Source organism: Siphateles boraxobius, unplaced genomic scaffold (assembly GCF_051911475.1).
Source record: "Siphateles boraxobius isolate OS27281-9 unplaced genomic scaffold, OSU_SipBor_1 88, whole genome shotgun sequence".
In the NCBI taxonomy this organism is placed as follows: Eukaryota; Metazoa; Chordata; class Actinopteri; order Cypriniformes; family Leuciscidae; genus Siphateles; species Siphateles boraxobius.
Window position 1 is genome coordinate 657529 of NW_027509217.1, and position 24206 is coordinate 681734.

At 40.9% G+C, this 24206-nt stretch overlaps 1 protein-coding gene and 1 long non-coding RNA gene across 2 annotated transcripts in view; one reads left to right on the top strand and one right to left on the bottom strand.

Moving 5' to 3' along the window:
* Positions 1–24205, top strand: afg3l1 (AFG3-like AAA ATPase 1). Its single transcript, XM_077222504.1, has 16 exons — positions 1–1067; positions 1773–1863; positions 1938–2008; positions 3282–3431; positions 4076–4150; positions 4225–4349; positions 7568–7838; positions 11957–12094; positions 12308–12461; positions 12587–12694; positions 15957–16082; positions 16293–16403; positions 17233–17348; positions 17430–17630; positions 20138–20332; positions 23069–24205. The coding sequence occupies exons 1-16, from the start codon at positions 954–956 to the stop codon at positions 23291–23293; spliced, it is 2271 nt and encodes a 756-aa protein (XP_077078619.1). The 5' UTR covers positions 1–953; the 3' UTR covers positions 23294–24205.
* The window catches only part of LOC143731909 (uncharacterized), a 233212-nt gene that overhangs the window by 66842 nt on the left and 142164 nt on the right, over positions 1–24206 (bottom strand). The window lies entirely within an intron of this gene.

The window sequence follows — 24206 nt, forward strand, 5'->3', positions numbered from 1 at the left end:
CAGTTAGGAAGGATCCCTGTGAATGGAAAGTGAGGTGCGCGTCTCCTCTCCTCATCTATGATCTAACAAACTGTAATTACCTTATAAAATATTTCTTATCATTATCGACATTGTATCTTTTCAAATCGTTAGTTTCTGTCTTTTTTTCTCCACACAAGCTATGCCTGTTACTTTTTTCAGCGTAGTTGTGGATGAACCAATCACAGTCATTCATTCTTTTTTCTTTTTAGATGTGTTTGGCAAATTTCTAGTAAATTTCAAATTAGTGGAATTAATAATCTTAAAATATCACTATTATGAATGTAGAGTCTGCAATAAGACACAATACTGTGCTGAATTTTGAATGGGAGGTGTTGGCATTGTGAGTCGCTCGCTTTCTGCGCACCTTCTAGTGGAGGAAGAGAACACTTCCGCGTGATTGACATGACCAATCAAATCTTTAGAATCGGTGTCGGGGAGGGGCTTGACGTTATATACTGCAAAATAAGGACCCCAAGTCGACTTTTACCGCCTGTTTAAGAGTAAATGTTTTTTTCTCCTTGGGTATATAATACTAAAAAGAATGATAACATCCAAAACTTATTTAATCAATAAAATGACTTGTTTCTCCCAAAAAGTTTTTTTTAAAGTGTTAAGTAAGAGATCAGAAAGTGCCTCAGGCATCGCACAGAGGCGGGCGGTGGGTCCTGCTGGCGGAGATGTCATTGAGCGCAGGCAGCCGTTACTCAACCCTCTGTGATGGAGAATGAAGCTCGGTTGAGTCGAGAGTGACCGGGGTCTGTGTCGAGAGTTACCGGGATCCGAGACTGGTGTTACCGGGATCTGAGACTGGAGTTACCGGGATCTGAGACTGGAGTTACCGGGATCTGAGACTGGAGTGACCGGAGTCTGTGTGGAGAGTTAACGGGATCTGAGACTGGAGTGACCGGGGTCTGTGACCGTCTTCTGGCCCGATGGCAGCGCTGTTCTCCGCGGCGGCCGCTGCTTCTGTGCGCTGCGGGATCAGAGCTCTCCTGCGCGGCGTTAACCGTCGAGGAGCCGCGGGACTCACTGGAGCTCAGCCGCCGGTCAGACACACACTCACACACACACACACACGTGTTTGTTTCATCACACTGATGTAACTTATCAGATCAAGTGTGTTTGTGATATGATCATCTGCTGTTTGTTTAGTCGTGTTACTTTATCCGACCTATATACTTGTTTGTGTCTATAACTAGACATGGATGATTTGGCATATGTTTGGTCTTTGTTATGATGTAACAAATAACCGTGTCATCGTGGTGACATAACTCCTAGATGTGTTTCAGTCATTTTTGACTCATAATCCTGCTCATAATTCCTTCTTTTCTCACGTTTTATCCCTAAACACACATGTGTTTGTTTCATCACTCTGATCAGATCAAGTGTGTGCGAGATATGATCATTGCGGTTTGTTTAGTCTTGTTATATTATCTGACCTATTAATTTGTCTTGTTTATATACAGTAGTCAGTCAACATTTGAAGAGGACAACTTTGGTTAACTTTTTTGATCTGAAGACAAGAACGGGTATTGTTCAAAATTCATGAATAACTTTGATGAAAGGTTTTGATCCAAAACAATTTCAAATGTTGACTACTGTATATTGATAGATATATGGATGATTTGGCATATGTTTGGTCTTTGTTATAATGTAACAAATAACCGTGTCAAGGTGACATAACTCCTAGATGTGTTTCAGTAATTTATGACTTCTGTAACAATCCTGTTCATAATTCCTTGCTTTCTCAGTTTTTATCCCTGAACCGCCTGAAGCCAGTGGCATCCACAGGGAATCGCTGCCGGTTCCCGATCTCCTCTTACTCCACTGAGGCTCCTAAAGGTAAGATGACACGAGATGAGTGACAGAATGCTGTTCACCGGAGTCTTCTTCACTCACAGCCTCTTCATCCTCAGATGGGAAAGGCAGCGGATCGGGAGGAGGAAGGAAAGGAGGGAGGAACGACTGGAAGAGTCGATTACTGCAGGTAAACCCTCACCCAAACTCTCATGAACCGCTCTGCATCATATATATATGAGATGCATAATGCTAAATTTCACTGCAAATGCCCATAGTTTGAATTTTCCTAACAATACAGGAACCGTCCCACTTACATAATATATATGTGTGTGTGCTAGGGTGACCAGGAGTCCCGAAAAATTCGGGACAGTCCCGAAATCTAAGCTGTTGTCCTGAATCCCGAATCCGGCCCTGATTGTCCCAAAAATGATACTAAAGCAAAATCTTGAGTAGCCAAGTTATTGTCTGCTAAAACATTAAAAACTGTCCGTGGAGGTTGAGTCGTGAAGAGAGCGCAAGTTGCAGCAGCCGCGAGCTCAGTGAATGAATGTGCAGCCAGTCGTAAAGGAGTGATTGATTTGTCGCGGCAAAAAAATACTTCGGCAATGAATAGAGACAGAGCGTATTTATTTAAAAGCTGCTGTGTGACAAGGTGTACAGCAAACAAGCTAAATAACCCATACATAATTTTTTATAAGCTGTCGTCCCCCAAAAAACGTTTGTTTCAGGACATAAAAGTGGATCAATTGAGACAGAGCGCAACTTCTCGAACTACTCTGAGAACTACGCCCACTGAAACGCAACATGATATTGTAAAAAAGAAAAAATCATCATTTTAACCATGTCGATTGCTTATTTCACCACCCTATGTGAACCTGAGAGGAGATATATTGTGCACACGTAGCCATAGAGTGTCAGGATCCCACAATTTACCCATTCTTCTGCTGATGCTTCAAGTTTTATTGCCTGTATCCACTTTTGTCTCCTTAAAGGCTGGCTTTTACGGTTTGGAAGCTTATGAAAATGTATCTCTGTTTTTTTTAGCTTGTTTGCTGTACAGCTTGTCACACAGCAGCTTTTAAGCATTTTTCTGTCTTTTGTTATGTCATAAATAACAAGGAGGCAGCCTCTCGCAATGCAAAGTCAATGCAGACTGTTGGATTGTTTCTCCCAAAGGTGGCCGTGGTCTTCAGATTATGATGCGTTTCGCTCTGCCTCTATGACTACATATTAGACCCCCGTCCCAAATTTCAGCCAATCTCATCTGGTCACCCTAGTGTGTGCTGTGTATAATTATTTTTTATATTTAAATACATACACATATTGGGGGGGAGTGCATACATCGTTGTTTTTGTCGCACTACAGTAATGAGAATTATATTTATTAACCTCTTGTAATGGTGTCTTTATACAGATGATTGTCATGTGTTTTGAGGAGGTGTGTGTGTTGTGGTGTTTCAGGGAGACGTGCCGTGGGACGATAAGGACTTCCGCTATATCCTGCTGACTGCGGGTGGAGTCGCGTCGCTCCTGCTGATCCTCTACCTCAGAGACCCGGGCCGAGAGATCAGCTGGAAGGACTTCGTGCATCGCTACCTGGACCGAGGGCTGGTGAGAGGGCTTTAAGAGCGCTGGGAGTAGTGTGTGTGTTTGAGGGCACGTTTACACCCCAACGATTTCCTTTTCCATTTTTTCCTTTGAGTTTTGCGCATACAGACGACACCATTATCAAAACGATCCCCAGTCACACGGATCTGCGAAAACGACTAAAAACGCTGTATTCTGCTGCTAGGCCAGTAGATGGCGATGAAACACTATAGACTGAACAGGCAATACGCATGTGCATGACGTCATCGTCTTCAGAGATTCACGTTTTTGTTGTTTACACGGAGACCGTTTTCAAAAACTTGAATTTTGAAACCCTTTTTTCACTGTTGTCGTGTAAATGAACGGCCAAAACGCATAAAAACTTTCACATTTTTAGTTGAAAATGATGTCGTGTAAACAGGCGCTAAATCTGATAAACACGTGTGAAAGGTCACACACGCCCTGATAAAGGCTAATTGGCCGCAACGTGTTGGTGTGCCGTTGCTTGTCACCGGTTTCTAAAATCTAAGGCATGAAAGAAAAAAGGCTTTTTATATTTTTCTAAAAACGAATTACTCGAGTGCCTTGGATTGTTTTCTCTTACATTTGAAAGTTCATCAGGGGTCACAGCTCATCGTCTGCTCTGAAAAAGGCTTTTCTGTGTGCAGGTCGAGCGTTTAGAGGTGGTGAACAAGCAGTTTGTGCGTGTGATCCTGGTCCCCGGGGTCGACGCCTCTGAAGCTGTGAGTTATGATGGTTCCCTGTACAGTAGTGTGTGTGTGTGTTTGTGTCGCTGATCTGGAGTGTTTGCCTGCAGAGCTACGTGTGGTTCAACATCGGCAGCGTGGACACGTTCGAGAGGAACCTGGAAGCTGCGCACTATGAGCTGGGTCTGGAGCCATCACACAGAGCAGCGGTTATATACACCTCTGAGAGTGACGGGTCAGTGTGTGTGTGTGTGTGTGTGTGTGTGATGATCTGGATTCAAACACTCACTCAATCTCATTCCTAAATGACAGTGATTCAGATCAGAACATTCAGATCTGATCCAGAGAGAGCCGTTGTCATGTATAGATATGAAACAGCTTCACAGTCTTTTCAAACACACAGTATCATTATTTCTATATTACAATCATGCAGATTAGCAGAGACATACTGGGATAAAGTTTACAGTTCGGAAATAAACACTGATGTCTACAGAAATAGAGTAAATCACCTTTAAACCCAATTTATACTTCTGCGTCGAACTTACGCCGTAGCTACGTCGTAGGCTGTGCGTAGCGCGCGTACCCTTCGGTGTACCCTGACGTGCACCTCTCCAAAAATGTAACAACACGTCAATTCTACGCGGACGCAAGCGCTGTGATTGGTCTGCTCAAACCGCTTCCTCGGGTTTCACATGCTCACTCTGCGTGCGTCAACGCGGACAACGACGCAGAAGTATAAATTAAAACCAAAGCGTAGTCTACGGCGTAGAGGCTCCGGCGTAGGTCCGACGCAGAAGTATAAATCAGCCTTTAGAAAGAAACTTGATGCTTCAAATAACGACTGTATTAATGACATCGTTACACCAGTAGGTGGCGACAGGAGAGTGCTAAAATAATGTTGGTCATTGAATCATTCATTCAAGAGATTCAAAAACGCTGATTCATCCAGTAATGAAACAAGTAAAGACTTTATGAGCGAGTCATTGAATGATTCACTCAACCCATTTTTATTTCCCGAAATCAAGTTAATTTTTTAAGTAGACTGCAGCGATTAACACCTTGTCAGAACTTTAAATAAATTACGTTATTTTTAGTTGTCTGTTCAGAATCGTGTGAGAATCGTGATCTCTCTTTTAAACAAAAAATTTAGATGTCTAGTGCAGCTCTTTTTTTATATATATACAAGAAACAGACAGACTAAATCCAGAAGAACTGTATCCAAGACACTTGAAGAAACTTGCGTCCAAATCTACAGTTCTGTGAAAAGTTTTAGGATCTTGTCAAGTCACCTTCATTTATATAGCGCTTTTAACAATATAGATTGTATCAAAGCAGCTTTACAGTGATAATAGGAAATTAAAGTAAGAGATTGTTTTGGCTTTACAGCAGCTCTAGAATAAAGTTATTATCCAGCTAAAGTTAGTCTTGATTGATTCACTTCCGTCGCAACGATCATTAGTTATTAACTTAGAGACCGTTAACACGACACCATTCTAACAGAAAACCTTTAATGCGATCCGGCCGCTCACTCACACAACAGCAGTGCCTGGTGGCTCGAGAGCGTACAAGGTACAAGCCTTGAAAAATGTATAATACAGAATTTTTATAGCGTCTGCGTAGCCACGTGAACCGTAATTATCCCGACAACGTTTTATCAGTACAGAGGTAAAGGAAAGGAGGCCGTCACAGGGGAGAGACTAGTGACACTTCAGGACTGCGTTGTCGTCGTGTCCAGGCGCAGGTCCTTCATCAGATCCAGATACGGCCTGAATCCGCCGGACTGCTGTAAACCTCGGGATAAACAGAGAGACTAATATTAGCGTAGACGCCATCCTTCATATGATGTACCAAGTACATCAGGATTTATGGGAAGTGTTCCCGGTCCAGGCTAATCTAAACTATGCAGCCTAACGTTAAATTATAGAAGTCTATAATGTGTTATGGGTATGCTAGGTCAAAGCGATGTGTTTTTAGTCTAGATTTGAACAGACAGAGTGTATCTGCTTCCCGGACAATGTTAGGAAGATTGTTCCAAAGTTTAGGTGCTAAACAGGAAAAGGATCTACCGCGAGCAGTCGATTTATATATTCTAGGTATTATCAACTGGCCGGAGTTTTGAGATTGCAATAGACGTGAAGGACTATAATGCGTTAAGAGCTCGCTCAAGTACTGCGGAGCTAAACCATTTAGTGCTTTGTAAGTAATCAGCAAAATTGTAAAATGTATACGATGTTTAATAGGGAGCCAATGCAGTGTTGACAGAACCGGGCTAATATAGTCACACTTCCTGGTTCTGGTAAGAACTCTAGCGGCTGCGTTTTGGACTAGCTGTAGTTTGTTTATTAAGCGTGCAGGGCAACCACCCAGTAGAGCATTACAATAATCTAGCCTTGATGTCATGAACTAGTTGTTCTGCATTTGTCATTGAGAGCATATGACGTAATTTAGATATATTTATCTAAATTGTTTATCTCTTGTGTAAAAATGTTCTAAAGTGAGAATGCTTTCAAAAATAATGTCATAAATGGATTTTATTTATCAATTAACTTCTATTAACTAAATCAAATCAATATTTGATGTGACCACCCTTTGCGTTTAAAACAGCTTTTGTCCAGATACACTTGCACATAGTCTTTCAGGGAGCTTTGCAGGAAGGTTTCTTCAAGTGTCTTGGAGACGTTGCCACAGTTCTTCTGGATTTAGTCTCAGTTTCTTCATGTAATCACACACACAGATTCGCTGATGATGAGATAAGACCGGCTGCTGTCTGACTCCTTGTGCAAACACAAATCTCACTGGATTATTAAAACTAATGGCAAAAAGAACGTTTGGAAATGTAAAACGATATTTCCTACCGACATATTACTGTGTGTTATATATATATATATATATATATATATGCCGTTCAAAAGTTTTGGATCGGTAATATTTTTAGTTTTTTTAAAATAAGTCTCTTCTGCTCACCAAAGCTGCATTTCTTTGATTTATTTGCTTCATATTTTTTAGGAAACCATGATACATTTTATTTTCCAGGATTCTTTTGTAACATTTTAAATGTCTTTACTGTCATTTTTGATCAGTTTAATGCTTCCTTGGTGAACAAAAGTATTAATTTTTTCAAACGACAAAAAACTCTTACTGACCCAAAACTTTTGAGCACCATTTATAAATGTTTTTAATTGCTTTTTTATTTTCTTAATTATAATAATACAACATAAAAACTAACCAACACATTCTCACCTGTGAAACATTATTCCATTTCATCTGTAATCTGTAGTGTCTCTGCAGTTTTACAACCGTAGGCTACACAATGTTGTGGCGTTTTGGAAACGTCATTCGTGACTGTGAATAATGAGTCTGAAATGTTGACCATTCCAAGATGGCTGAAATAAATAACATTAAACTTCGCTAATATAGTTATATTAATAGTAATATGTCTTCCTTTTTCGGCAGGTCTTTCCTGATGAGTTTCATTCCCACCCTGCTTTTGATTGGCTTCCTGCTGTTCACTCTGCGGCGTGGGCCAATGGGAGGAGGGATGGGCGGGGCCAGGGGCGGACCCTTCAGCATGAGCGAGTCCACCGCCAAGATGATGAAGGACAACATAGACATCAAGTTCAAGGACGTGGCTGGATGCGAAGAAGCCAAGCTGGAGATCATGGAGTTCGTCAACTTCCTCAAGAACCCACAGCAGTATCAGGATCTGGGAGCCAAGATCCCCAAGGTACGCCTGAGCGCAGGACACACACGGCTGGATCAGGGATCCTCCCGTGATTATTGATCCTCCCGTGATTATTGATCCTCCCGTGATTATTGATCCTCCTGTGTGATTAGTGATCCTACCGTGTGATTATCGATCCTACCGTGTGATTATCGATCCTCCTGTTCGATTATCGATCCTCCTGTTCGATTATTGATCCTCCCGTGTGATTATCGATCCTACCGTGTGATTATCGATCCTACCGTTATCGATCCTACCGTGTGATTATCGCTCCTACCGTGTGATTATCGATCCTCCTGTGTGATTATCGATCCTCCTGTGTGATTATCGATCCTACCGTGTGATTATCGATCCTACCGTGTGATTATCGCTCCTACCGTGTGATTATCGATCCTCCTGTGTGATTATCGATCCTACCGTGTGATTATCGATCCTCCTGTTCGATTATCGATCCTCCTGTTCGATTATTGATCCTCCCGTGTGATTATCGATCCTACCGTGTGATTATCGATCCTACCGTGTGATTATCGATCCTACCGTGTGATTATCGCTCCTACCGTGTGATTATCGCTCCTACCGTGTGATTATCGATCCTCCTGTGTGATTAGTGATCCTACCGTGTGATTATCGATCCTACCGTGTGATTATCGATCCTACCGTGTGATTATCGATCCTCCTGTGTGATTATCGATCCTACCGTGTGATTATCGATCCTACCGTGTGATTATCGATCCTACCGTGTGATTATCGATCCTACCGTGTGATTATCGATCCTCCTGTGTGATTATCGATCCTACCGTGTGATTATCGATCCTCCTGTGTGATTATCGATCCTACCGTGTGATTATCGATCCTCCTGTGTGATTATCGATCCTACCGTGTGATTATCGATCCTCCTGTGTGATTATTGATCCTCCCGTGATTATTGATCCTCCCGTGATTATTGATCCTCCTGTGTGATTAGTGATCCTACCGTGTGATTATCGATCCTACCGTGTGATTATCGATCCTCCTGTTCGATTATCGATCCTCCTGTTCGATTATTGATCCTCCCGTGTGATTATCGATCCTACCGTGTGATTATCGATCCTACCGTTATCGATCCTACCGTGTGATTATCGCTCCTACCGTGTGATTATCGATCCTCCCGTGTGATTATCGATCCTACCGTGTGATTATCGATCCTCCTGTGTGATTAGTGATCCTACCGTGTGATTATCGATCCTACCGTGTGATTATCGATCCTCCCGTGTGATTATCGATCCTCCTGTGTGATTATCGATCCTCCTGTGTGATTATCGATCCTACCGTGTGATTATCGATCCTACCGTGTGATTATCGCTCCTACCGTGTGATTATCGATCCTCCTGTGTGATTATCGATCCTACCGTGTGATTATCGATCCTCCTGTTCGATTATCGATCCTCCTGTTCGATTATTGATCCTCCCGTGTGATTATCGATCCTACCGTGTGATTATCGATCCTACCGTGTGATTATCGATCCTACCGTGTGATTATCGCTCCTACCGTGTGATTATCGCTCCTACCGTGTGATTATCGATCCTACCGTGTGATTATCGATCCTCCTGTGTGATTATCGATCCTACCGTGTGATTATCGATCCTACCGTGTGATTATCGATCCTACCGTGTGATTATCGATCCTCCTGTGTGATTATCGATCCTACCGTGTGATTATCGATCCTACCGTGTGATTATCGATCCTACCGTGTGATTATCGATCCTCCTGTGTGATTATCGATCCTACCGTGTGATTATCGATCCTCCTGTGTGATTATCGATCCTACCGTGTGATTATCGATCCTACCGTGTGATTATCGATCCTACCGTGTGATTATCGATCCTCCTGTGTGATTATCGATCCTACCGTGTGATTATCGATCCTACCGTGTGATTATCGATCCTCCTGTGTGATTAGTGATCCTACCGTGTGATTATCGATCCTCCTGTGTGATTATCGATCCTACCGTGTGATTAGTGATCCTCCTGTGTGATTAGTGATCCTACCGTGTGATTATCGATCCTACCGTGTGATTATCGATCCTACCGTGTGATTATCGATCCTCCTGTGTGATTAGTGATCCTACCGTGTGATTATCGATCCTCCTGTGTGATTAGTGATCCTACCGTGTGATTATCGATCCTCCTGTGTGATTAGTGATCCTACCGTGTGATTATCGATCCTCCTGTGTGATTATCGATCCTACCGTGTGATTATCGATCCTCCTGTGTGATTATCGATCCTACCGTGTGATTATCGATCCTACCGTGTGATTATCGATCCTCCTGTGTGATTAGTGATCCTACCGTGTGATTATCGATCCTACCGTGTGATTATCGATCCTACCGTGTGATTATCGATCCTCCTGTGTGATTATCGATCCTACCGTGTGATTATCGATCCTACCGTGTGATTATCGATCCTCCTGTGTGATTAGTGATCCTACCGTGTGATTATCGATCCTCCTGTGTGATTATCGATCCTACCGTGTGATTAGTGATCCTCCTGTGTGATTAGTGATCCTACCGTGTGATTATCGATCCTACCGTGTGATTATCGATCCTACCGTGTGATTATCGATCCTCCTCCTGTGTGATTATCGATCCTCCTGTGTGATTATCGATCCTCCTACCGTGTGATTATCGATCCTCCTCCTGTGTGATTATCGATCCTACCGTGTGATTATCGATCCTCCTACCGTGTGATTATCGATCCTCCTACCGTGTGATTATCGATCCTCCTACCGTGTGATTATCGATCCTCCTACCGTGTGATTATCGATCCTCCTACCGTGTGATTATCGATCCTCCTACCGTGTGATTATCGATCCTCCTACCGTGTGATTATCAAATCTCCTACCGTGTGATTATCAAATCTCCTACCGTGTGATTATCGAATCTCCTACCGTGTGATTATCGAATCTCCTACCGTGTGATTATCGATCCTACCGTGTGATTATCGATCCTCCTACCGTGTGATTATCGATCCTCCTACCGTGTGATTATCGATCCTCCTACCGTGTGATTATCGAATCTCCTACCGTGTGATTATCGAATCTCCTACCGTGTGATTATCGATCCTCCTGTGTGATTAGTGATCCTACCGTGTGATTATCGATCCTCCTGTGTGATTAGTGATCCTACCGTGTGATTATCGATCCTCCTCCTGTGTGATTATCGATCCTACCGTGTGATTATCGATCCTCCTACCGTGTGGTTATCGAATCTCCTACCGTGTGATTATCGAATCTCCTACCGTGTGATTATCGAATCTCCTACCGTGTGATTATCGATCCTCCTACCGTGTGATTATCGAATCTCCTACCGTGTGATTATCGAATCTCCTACCGTGTGATTATCGAATCTCCTACCGTGTGATTATCGAATCTCCTACCGTGTGATTATCGAATCTCCTACCGTGTGATTATCGAATCTCCTACCGTGTGATTATCGAATCTCCTACCGTGTGTGTGATTATCGAATCTCCTACCGTGTGTGTGATTATCGAATCTCCTACCGTGTGTGTGATTATCGAATCTCCTACCGTGTGTGTGATTATCGAATCTCCTACCGTGTGATTATCGATCCTACCGTGTGATTATTGATCCTACCGTGTGATTATCGATCCTACCGTGTGATTATCGATCCTCCTACCGTGTGATTATCGATCCTCCTGACGTGTGATTATCGATCCTCCTGACGTGTGATTATCGATCCTCCTACCGTGTGATTATCGATCCTCCTACCGTGTGATTATCGATCCTCCTACCGTGTGATTATCGAATCTCCTACCGTGTGATTATCGAATCTCCTACCGTGTGATTATCGAATCTCCTACCGTGTGATTATCGAATCTCCTACCGTGTGATTATCGAATCTCCTACCGTGTGATTATCGAATCTCCTACCGTGTGATTATCGATCCTCCTGTGTGATTAGTGATCCTCCTACCGTGTGATTATCAATCCTCCTCCTGTGTGATTATCGATCCTCCTACCGTGTGATTATCAATCCTCCTCCTGTGTGATTATCGCTCCTCCTACCGTGTGATTATCGATCCTCCTCCTGTGTGATTATCGCTCCTCCTGTGTGTTTCTTCAGGGTGCTGTGCTGTCCGGTCCTCCAGGAACGGGTAAAACGCTGCTGGCTAAAGCCACTGCCGGAGAAGCTAACGTTCCCTTCATTACGGTCAACGGCTCAGAGTTTCTCGAGATGTTCGTCGGCGTCGGTCCAGCCAGAGTAAGTCTGAACTATCGGTTCAAATAAAGATGCACCGATGTATCGGCCAATAATCGGTATCGGCTGATTAAAGAAATTAGATTTAAGATTATAGAAAACAGTCGATATCATTCTGAATTATCGGCTGAGAAATTTAGTATCGGTGCATCTCTAGTTTCAAATCATTGTAAATTCCAGTGCAGTGAAATGATTGTAGCGTGTGTTTCTCTGTAGGTCCGAGACATGTTTGTGATGGCGAGGAAGAACGCCCCGTGTATCCTCTTCATCGACGAGATCGACGCGGTGGGCAGGAAGAGGGGCGGCGGGAACTTCGGCGGGCAGAGCGAGCAGGAGAACACACTCAATCAGCTGCTGGTGGAGATGGATGGTGCGCGCATCAAACACTCACGTTGGATATAACTTAGTTTGATTTTTATAAATTCAATTGAGATCTTGACTTGTATTTATCCTGAAAAATGCCAAATCAACAGTGTAACTTGCTTGTTTTTACAGGTTTCAATACAAGTACCAATGTTGTAGTTCTGGCCGGCACGAACAGGCCGGATGTGCTTGACCCAGCACTGATGCGGCCTGGCAGGTTTGACAGACAGATTTACTTGGGTAAGAGCTTTTCCCTTTACATCTCTTAGGTGCCTTAGTATATAAATTAGAGGTGGGCATAGATTAATTTTTTTAATCTAGATTAATCTCACTGGAATCTTGGAATTAATCTAGATTAAAATGGCTCATTTGAATTCTGCCGAAATTATTCAGAATATGTGTGCTACCCAAATAATAACTAAAAGTAAGTCTTTGAGAATAGTTTGCCTCGCGTAGGGATGTGAATTTCTGCCAAAAATGCCATTCGACAATAGAGGAGCAAATGTCGAATATCGTTCAAAGAAAATTATAAAATAAAATCAATAAATAAAACGCACAATTACAACGACAGAAAGGGAGGCCAATTTCATCTTTAGAGATTTGTCATCAAACAAACTGTTTATTAATTGAACAAGTAACATGTTTTCGTCGTTTTTTTTGAAGAAGAAAAAAACAATAAGCACGACGCTACAGTCCGTTTTTGCATCGCCAAACCAGATGCTCGTTAGATCAAAAAATAATGTCATATGTCATAATGATTTTATGTGAACCTGCCTTTACCGGCAATAGCCTCCTCCTTTTTAAACAAATTAGTTTCAATCAATGTAAACTATTCGTGTGACTATGCCCCTGCGCAATACACACACATTACCGCGGGATGGCTGGTGTTCATTTCATAAACTGTACACAATGGTAGCTTATTTATTTTGTAGCCTATAAATTAATGTATATGTCCAACGGATAATGTCATACTTTTTAGTAGTGCTATCGTGGCGTAATAATCTGTTTGGTTGTAAAATGTATTACCTGAAATGAAATGAAATCGAATGTATCGTCCTGTGGAATATCATTCATTCACAGACAGCTTACGAAGATGTTCAACTAATAAAGATCTTCATCGCTGGCAAAAATATGATGCATTTGCAGATTTGCTTTCACTAGACTAAACTGTAGCTCTTGGTGTTCTTAAATCTTCCTGTTACGACTCCGTGTCGAGTGTGATTGAACACGCTTCAGTGATTCAGTGCGTGAGGAACTGAACAGAACTGATTCGCGAACCGATTTAGACAGATCTGCCAACTTGTTTGATGAAGTCTTTGAACAGAATCGACCCAAAAGAGTGATTCATTTGTAAATTGAGCATCGCTCATGCCCATAAAATACAGCGCGCTTGGAATAAACTCATTTAACAACATGTAAAGTAACGAGAGGAACGTCGCCCAACCTAACATATAAAAGTATACACCTTGTGTCCCTGACAGGAAAATACCCTGCTGCGCAATTTGCGCGAAAATATAACGATATTCGAAAAAGCTATTTTATGATCCCAACCCAACTTTGAGAATAGATTAACGGCGATATTTTTTTTATCGCACGATAAGATTCTCACGTTAACGCAGCACGTTAACGCCGATAACGGCCCACCACTAATATAAATATAATACTTAGCAGTCGACTGATTTTTATTTATTTTTCTGTTTAACTGTTGGCCTTATGTCGACTGATATATCGTCACGGACGGTTTTGGTTTTCTGTTTAAGTGTATGAAGTGTTAGACTTTTATTTTCACAGCACCTGAACTTTTATTTTGACATCGCAGAGAAAGCCAGCATCAGAGCTGCATTATTTTACAGTCTTTGATTAAAGACCCACTGAAGTGCCTTGGGTCGCGCAGCTTTGTTTGATGTGTTGACGTAATTTCCACTGAAACGGGAAGCTAAGGCGGGACATATTGAATGGCTCCTCCCCCTTTTCAAATAGCCAATAGCGTTTAGTTTCCCTCAAAGACAGAGTTGTACTTGACAGCACCATTGAAGCGAATCTGAGCGCTGATGATTCAAGGATTCAATAATAGAGGCATGAATAAATTCTAGCCGTTTCATTCTTAACCAACGTACAGTTTCAAAATTGGAATAAAACTCGAGCGTTTGAGCAGCCGAACACACATCTCTGACCCATATTGCTCTGTGACGTGTCAGCAGTCGCTTCGGCCAGGGGGTGTTTATAGCAGAGGGGGCGGAGCTTTAGATTTTAGAGAGAATTTGATTGGACAGAAGATGTGATGAGAAGCTGAAGTCCGCAGTGATGTCATAAAAATCCCTGATTCATTTTAGCGGAAGTGAGAGACTGTAATTTTTGGATGCTTATCTCCTAAATGTGAATTTTGTCATTGTTTTGGACACACCAGCTTATTCATATTCATACTAAAAGCTAAAAAACTTATTTTGATTTCAGGGGGCCTTTAACAGTTCTGTCTAATAAATCATTAGAGCTGTTAAACAAAGAATGTAAACAGTACATGAAAAAGTATTATAGAATTAGCTTTCAATAGTAAGTCAATATCTAGATGAGACTTTAGCGAATCAAGCAATCCTTTGAAATGTGCATGCATAAAAACACATGTACTCTGTCATTGGACTTGCATGAGCAACAAAGTCAAAAATCCTGCATTTCAGACTATATTTAGACATTATGTTATGTTCATGTCATATTTACTGTGTGCTCTATTAGTGTTACCAGGACTTTAATGAGAAATGCGCACAGACTTATCAGATAGTGTTTTTTTACTTGTACTTTGTGTTTCTTTATTTGTAAAAAAGTTTATAATAGGATTACAGAATCGAGTTGCTATTTGTTATAAATATTGTCAAATAAATCTAAAATGAATTGCAGCATGTTATTTACTATTTTTTTTGTGAAATTCAATCTGAAATCTGCTCTCGAAGCTATTGGCATAAAAACATTATATTGGTCGACCACGAAGTTCTTGTGCAGTGGGCTTCGACCTAGGGATGGACCGGGCTGAAAATTGTCCGATACCGATAATCCTTATTTGAATAATATAATATTTGAAAGCCAATAATTGATATATTGGCCAATAAATCCAATTTTTTTAAATAATTTGAGTGCCTGATTACAAAATAAAAGTTTCAACATTAAAAGCCATGTCCTAAGCACACAATTATAAGGTTCTCGTTATAATTTTATGTAGCTTATATGACTTGTTGCACTGAACAGTATTATCCTTTTTATCCATCATATTTCAAGCAGCTCAAACCCATCATGTTGAACGTGTGCATCTGAAGTGTCTCAGCTGAAGGAAATAATCCATTATTTATCAGCTTTAATATATCAGCCAAATTTCTAGCTCGGAACGATAACATTAAAAATAAACATGTATCGGCCGATACCGATATGGTGGCTGATATATCGTGCATCCCTACTTAGAACGAATATGTCCGACTGAAGAGCATCTAAGGTTTGTGTTCTGTCGATCCTTCAGGACCTCCTGATATTAAGGGTCGGGCGTCTATATTCAGAGTTCACCTGCGGCCGCTCAAACTGGACCCCAATCTGGACCGGGACGCCATCGCGAGGAAGATGGCCGCCGCCACGCCTGGCTTCACCGGTGAGCGAGCGACGACTTGCACGCATGCTAATTTTCCTATTGAAAAGAGTGAATGTGCAAGGCAAAGCAGGAAAATTATACGTTGTATGATAATTACATATGTTTGGGAGTAGGCTAATGTAGTTGTTATGATAATTAAAAAATCATAAGTGTTGTCATAATATTGCTGTGTTCTTGCTATATAAAGACAGAATATCTTCTCTCCTCCAGGTGCTGATATTGCAAATGTGTGTAATGAGGCAGCTCTCATTGCTGCCAGACATCTGAATGAATTCATTGGTGTTAAGCATTTTGAGCAGGCCATCGACAGAGTCATCGGAGGTGAGCTTAGAAATGCAGAATATCTAACAAACATCCGACTAACACAAAGCCTGATGCTTGTGATCTACATGTTCAGATCTGTAACCAAAATAACAGCACTGGATGTAACAAAAATCAGGAGTAATTGAGTTTATTGGTAGGGCCTGCCTTGTCTCTCTAACTGCAGTCGTATAATGTCTTAGAGATATTAGTGACATCAGCAGTGACCTGTGGTGTACCTCATGGTTCAGTCCTGGGTCCCATGCGTTTTCTAATCTACATGTTTCCTTCACATAATGTAAAGTAGGGATATGACCGTACGTGAATAATTCTATCCTCTTTAGTGGAGCTGAAGCTTTGCGTATATGATTTCTTAAGTTGGCTTATGCAGCTTTGAAGTCCCCCTGTGGTGAAAATCAAGCTTTTAATGTAGTTTATATGTCTATGTGGTGTTTTAGGACTATTTTCTCCGTAAAACTGCAGTGAACCAAAGACAGTCTCAAAAACACGGTTTGAAATCGCTGGTGTTTCTGACGTCACAAACTACCTTGTAACCAATCAGATCAACGTGTGATCGTCAACGAGTGGATCTCTGAGTGAGTGAGTGAGTGGAGGCGGGGCTCATGTGCATATTCCTAGAACCGCGTATACTAAATTAGGCAAGAGTGTCGAGTTACATTCAAGATATTTTAAGGCATGAAGGAAGGAAAAAACCCTTAAATATGTGATTTTGGTGATGAAAGTTGAGATTTAAGGGATACAATTATTGACTACAGGGGGACTTTAACTATCCTAAGGTTCAAATCCAATAAATTTTTAGTCATTGATATTTTGTGCTCTCATCTTTTAGGGCTGGAGAAGAAGACTCAGGTATTACAACCCACTGAGAAAAAGACTGTAGCCTATCATGAAGCAGGACATGCTGTCGTGGGCTGGTTTCTCCAGCATGCTGACCCTCTGCTCAAGGTCAGGGCCCTACATGTTGGATTATAGCTTAAATTGAGTCATTCGTCTGTAAATTGTTTTATTGAAATTTACGTATTCCAGGTTTCCATAATTCCTAGAGGTAAAGGCCTGGGTTATGCACAGTACCTTCCGAAAGAGCAGTATTTATACACCCGTGAGCAGCTCTTCGATAGGATGTGTATGATGCTGGGCGGGCGAGTGGCCGAGCAGGTGTTTTTCGGCAGGATCACGACTGGGGCTCAAGACGACCTTAAGAAGATCACGCAGTCAGCGTACGCTCAGGTATAGAGATTGTGCTTGTTTTGTGTGTTATTCAATTTGCCATAGTGACATTTTGCACTGATTTTCCAGTATATTTTCCATTTAGCAGAAGCTTTTATCCAAAGCAATGTACAATATAGGAACAGTCAATTTTGAGTAGAGCTGAAACTGACATTCAGAATAGTCAATGTATCACTTTAACAATAATTAGATTGTTAGCAGAAAATAATTTTTAATGCTATGATTGAACAACACATTGGTGATAGCTCATTAGGGTTGGGTATTGTTTGAATTTTAACGACTCCGATTTTGTTTCTGCTTATTGATTCCGATTCTTATTGATTCCTAATTTCGATTCAAATCAGGTAAAAAAAAACTTGAATATCATTCACATTTAGTCTTATTGCAAAACATTTAATTGTTGCTGAATATCATGAACAAAAATCAACAGGCTAAAGAACACGTGCACAAGGAACTGTTGCCTATGGTTTACAACTGTTGCCTAATACCATAGTGAAAACAACTAGCCTAACTTATATAAATTTCATGCATTGTTAAAGACAAGTTAACACTCAGTAATTTAAAAAGAACAAATAAAAAAATTAGCAATCGCAACAAATAGATACAACTGAACAAAGATACGTTTGATATAAACAGTGTTTTAGATTTTCAGGTATTCAGGTACAGAAACTGTTGTCAAATGTGGACACTGGACTTTATAAATATACCAGGGCTCCAGACTAACTTTTACAGTAGTTATCTGTAAACAGGTAAAAAAACAGTTTTAATAAAAAATATCAGGAGTTAAATGCTTTTTTGTATTCATGCAGAACAAATCTTTTTTTCTTTTTCTTTTTACATATACAAAAATTAAGAGAAAAATACATACAGCTCAAAACGTTTTTGAGTTGGTTGGATTAAACAATAACAAATAAATACTGGGCTCGTCCATTTTGACCCAGGTCTATGGTGACTAGTGAGTGATTTTCATTTTAGCAGTTCATCCAATAAGCAGCCCGAGAAAGCTTTGAGTGAAAGCTTCTCAGCCAATCAGCGGCTTCTACCCCACGTGTGGACTCTTAAGCCTGCCCACACTGCATCGTCACCACAAGTGATCCAATGACATGAATGACGTTGGCGCTCAAGCTTTTAAAAGCAAGCTCTATGGGGCTGTTTACACCTGGCCACTTCATACGTTTTCTGTGATCGGATAGCTCTCTGATCGTGAAAAGACCAGGTGTAAATGCCCTCCGAAACGATTTCGAGACGGATTTAAATCCGATCACTCAAACCACTTCAGGAGGAGGTCTGAGACTCATTCCAGACGAAACTGGACAAGTGTAAATGCATCTGGTTTTTGAAAGCACATGTAGATTTAACTCCCCTCAACCATGCTTAAAAAATAAACGTGTGATAGGTTATATGTCATGTTATAGCCAGATATGACGGCGCTACTTCAGCATCACCGCAGATGAGCGATCTATTCATCAAGCCAGCGTGCAAATTACCACAAATCAAAGTTGCAGACGCTTAAGACATAATCATCTTCATTAAAAGTAAAGAAATGGAATGATCTCACCAGTGATGTTGCCACTCTCTTATTGCGGTCTTTGATTTTGATTTTAGCTGATGATCAATAAAATGTAGCTCATATCTGTTGCTTTCGGTGACGTGAACTATATTAAATCTGCATATAGCGCGGGAATTGAAGATAGGATTTATTTCCGTTTTGTGAAAAACACATTTGTGTGTCCAGATGTAAATGGAATCGTTTTGATTAATCAGATAGCTATCCGATCTGAGAAAATGCATGAAGTGGCCAGGTGTAAACAGCCCCATTGAGACAGACACAGACGGTAGCTATTATTTAGCAAATATGAAAAGCAAAGCAATATGTTTTATAGTTACCGTTGTTTAACCAGCGCAACATATTTGCGATGTCATTAAGTCATTTGATATATGCACCCGGTACCGCGGAACACGTCTCCGGGTGAGTAGCGGCCAGTGATAGTAACTATAGTAACAGCATGAGAAGACGCGCTCCGTTGTAACTGTTAGTCAGCGTTTGGTCGGTTAATTTTGGCATTTTCTAAGTAAGTTAGCCTAATAGGATAGTAATAAAAGAACACACATACAAAAATGTCTTTCGTCCTGTAGGCGTCCTGGAGAATATTTCTGTTCGTCCTAAACACATTTTCTATCGTCCCCAGGACGATAGGACGGCGTTAGTCTCGAGCCCTGAAATATACATTACAAATATAGTTAAAGTTATTCAGTCAAGAACAGCGAGTCAATATTTGTCTTTGTCTTGTTTAGCGTTATTATAGAGAGCAGCAGGAATATTAGGTTGCTGTTACTCATGTGTGCAGCACAGAAAACAGCTTGAGTCATCTCGTGCTTGAATGGTTTAAAGGCATATTCAAATGCACACAAAGGAATCGATAAGAGGAATCAATTTTTATTTAATAACACATTTTTGATTGACACTATCTTTATTTGACAATTTTCTTTGCCTACTTTTCTCATAGATTGTGCAGTTTGGCATGAGTGAGAAAGTGGGGCAGGTGTCCTTTGACCTGCCCCGGCAAGGAGAGATGGTTCTGGAGAAGCCCTACAGCGAGGCTACGGCAGAACTCATTGATGAGGAGGTCAGAAATCTGGTGGACCGGGCCTTTCAGAGAACACTGGAGCTCGTCTCTGAGAAACGAGAGCAGGTGGAGATGGTGAGAACAACTGGCAGTGTGGATTTACAGCTTTAAATGGAGTGAAGCATAACTAGTGGCAATTACAAAATCTAATGACCTGTGGAGTGCCTCAGGGTTCAGTCCTTGGTCCCATTACTTTTCTCATCTACTTGCTTTTTCCTTTAAATAATGCAGCATAGCTGTATAATCTTCAAGTTATGTTGAGGTCACTTAGGCCTCGTTTACACTGCAGGTCTTGATGCCCAATTCTGATTTGTTGCCTATATCTGATTTTTTTGACCGTCCGTTTACACGTTCTTTCAATTGTGACCCATATCACATCTGTTTACACTTGACATACTATCTGAAACATCGCGCATGCTCAAAGGGGGTTCTGGCACAGATGGACGAACACGAAATATGCTTGATCCTAGCTTTGCGATATAGGCCTATGTGAAGTTCGCCAAACATCAGCATGATTTTGAGGCGGAGGAGGACGAAAAGGGCCATCATTGCAGCTGCGCATGTGCTTCAGTTATTGTGTGCGAGAGAGATCTCAGGACTGGTGGGAACATACAACACGATCTCATTAAAATGCGTATCTATACAACTAATTTTATTTCTTGTGCCATTTATATGCCAAAAATAGTTTTTGCATGCATTATGCGCACTGTAAACCCCTTGGGTAGGATTAGGGATGTGGACAGGGTGGGAATTATACCGCGGCCATGGCCGCCGTTGCCCTACACTTTGGCCTTCATGCCCCGTGAAAAAAAAATCATTGTACGGCCACAGTGGCCTGTGTGCCCTGGTCCTGTCCAAGTTCCATGTATAAAGCGCCAATGCGTCGATGTAATCATTATGAGCGCTGTATACTGATGTGCTGTGTTTTCAATTCATACCAGCAGCCTGAGGGCGCTCTACTGAACATTGTAGTCCATATTTGAAACACATAAAGAATAGCGTTCGACAATGCAGGAAATCCCAAATCTCCGACCACAAACAGAGCTAACGGATCACATGCAGATTATGTCGTTTTGAAGACAATAAACATTTTTGCAATGATATTTGACTCACCTGTGTTCTTCGAGCCATGTCAGGCATTTTCATAATAATAGATTATGTATAATGTTATGCTAATCGATAGACTTTATCATCGTTGCATTATACATAAAATATTATATTTTCTGTCTGATTTTTTTTAATCTGAAGCCAAATCAGATCACAGAAGGTTATTTAGAACACTCGACTTGAGTTATAAAGTAAGTTTGGAGCACAAACAAGGTTTTAATCTCATAAATTGTCGTGTATTGATGGTGTGCTAAGCTAATAAATAAAGTCATATGACATGATCTTGAAAAACATTTACCTAAATACAGAGTTTCAGACATATCATCTTCAGATTTTAAGTATAACATGGTCAGACATGTGGCTTTAGCTGCAGTGCATTTCTAGATTGATACAATGCCAACTTCAATTTTATTTTCATGAAGATGTTTCATAAAAAAAAAATTCTCATAACTTTAATTTTTTAAAATCTATTTATAACTATTTTTTCATTATGACAATAATTAATTCTACATTTGCAATAAACTACCAGGTGTCAGCTTTCAAATGAGATCATACTCATATAAAGGGTTCATGAACTGTATCTGTTTCAGTTTGGGTATGCCATTTCTGGGATTTCAAAAGTGGGGTTGCAACTTAACAGGTTGTAGTTGGAAACAGAGACCTCTTTCAATACATTCAAGGGTTGCTGAATTTGACAAGCCCTGATCTCAAGCTGAATTTTCTTATTTGTACAATCGTATAGGCCTCCATAGACAATAAATTGCAGACCAGCACATGTATATTTCCCGATGCAATTGTGTTTTTGTAAATTGCACAATTTGATTTCTCTGAATCCATTGCAGTAAGGCCAGTCAGGCTCACCATGATGCACAGGGAATTACCATGTTATGGTATCAATCTGAATGGGAAAACCATCGATTTGTACTCAAATGCCTTTGTGCCCTGTCATATGGCCTTGGTGCCCCCCCCCCCCCCCCCCCCCCCCAAAAAAAGAAAAGGTGGAGGCCAAATGGCCTTGCCCCTAAAATTACATAATTCCCACCCTGTATGTGGAGTGTGTTGCAAATTGCACGCGAAAACAGCGTATCATATGCAGGCAAAAACAATTTTTGGCGTAAATGGCGCGTGAAATAAAATTCGTGCTATAGATACGCACTTTAATGAGATCGTGAAGGGCTTTAACGAGGAGCAGTGGGTCCGAAATTTTAGGATGAGCAAGCCAACCTTTGATGTGTCAACGTTTGTCCACATTCCTCTCCTATGAAGACACGACGTTTCGCAGATGCGTGTCAGGGTTGCTCTTGTCTTGAAACCGTGGATACGTAGCCTAATGCCTCAGAAAATCCGATCTGCCTGTTTACATGACCGTCACACTGGCACATATCTGATTATATCTGATTTACTTCCACATATGAACGAGGCCTGAAACCGATCTCGAAATATCCGAATGCATGCGTTTTTTTCCTGTTTACACGGTCATAGAACACATCCGGTCTGTGTCACATATGAGCAAAAAATCGGAATTGGGTCACATTTCACTGACAGTGTAAACGAGGCATTAGCTCTACCACAAAGCAGAGATTTTAGTTCATACTAAGAGATTTTAGTGTCATTAGAGTCAAGTTAAGCTTTCAAAGTGACCTGTTTAGTGACATTCTATTGATTGTCTGGTTGATGCAAATATCCATTTGTTTTTGCGAATAGGTTGGAAATCGTTTGCTGGAAAAAGAAGTTCTAGACAAAGCTGACATGGTGGAGTTGCTGGGACCCAGGCCGTTCGAGGAGAAGTCCACATATGAGGAGTTTGTGGAGGGCACTGGCAGCTTCGAGGAAGACACAAGTCTTCCGATTGGGTTGAAGGACTGGAACCAAGAGAGAGGAGAGATCCAGGAGGAGCCTCCAGCTTCACAGGAGAAACAGGCTGCTTGAAATGAACACCGCTCTCAAGATATACTTTCCACATGCCTCTGATACTTGCCTTACTGTGGAAACTGTGTGAAAGGAGAGTCTTCTGGGCTGAAGAAAACATTTGTGAATTTTGTTGGTATTTGCATTTCACTTCCCTTGTTAATTGTAAGCAGGGGACGTTTATTGAATTTGAAATGCCTTAATGCAAAGATTATGTCGCCATAAACTTTAACACCGGACACCACAAACTCTTTATGACAGATCAGCAACTCAGAATTATCCTATTAGTTATTATTTCTTTTATCTTTTCATTTCTGCCATTATATCATAAACTGAATTCTATACTTTTAGCTACTCTTCCTCTTAATAGAAGTGGAAGAAACAACTGTATATTTGTACAGTTTTCATTTGTGTGTTCTAAGAAAAAAATGTTTTGAAAAAGAAATTATTTAAATTAAATGAGTCCTTTCATACATTTTACAATGTTTTTTTTTTACAACACTTACAATGTTAGTCAAGGTTTCTTGCACCAAAAACCGACCTTATTTTTTCTCATGACCAATTTCCACCTTTTTTCTTACCCTTTATTTAGGTCATTTATGCAGCTTGTATTCTGATCCTTGTATACTCATGTATGAATTCACCACTTCATCAGGGTTATATTTACAGCGTCTTCTCTACAGAAAGATCATATCCCTTTTTCGGCACTTAAGAGTGTTATATTGTATTTCTAGGCCTTATACTGACATTAGCAGAAGTAGGGCAAAGCTAATGATCTATCACATTATGTTCATCAGGGACACTCCTGTTTTAGATGGGTGAGATTTAGCCAAGAATCATCCAGAATCTGTGCTATCTATGATGTTGTGAGCTACAAATTTTACTATTATTTGTGGTTGTTAAAGTATGAAAGAGAATAAAAGCCCAGTGTAAG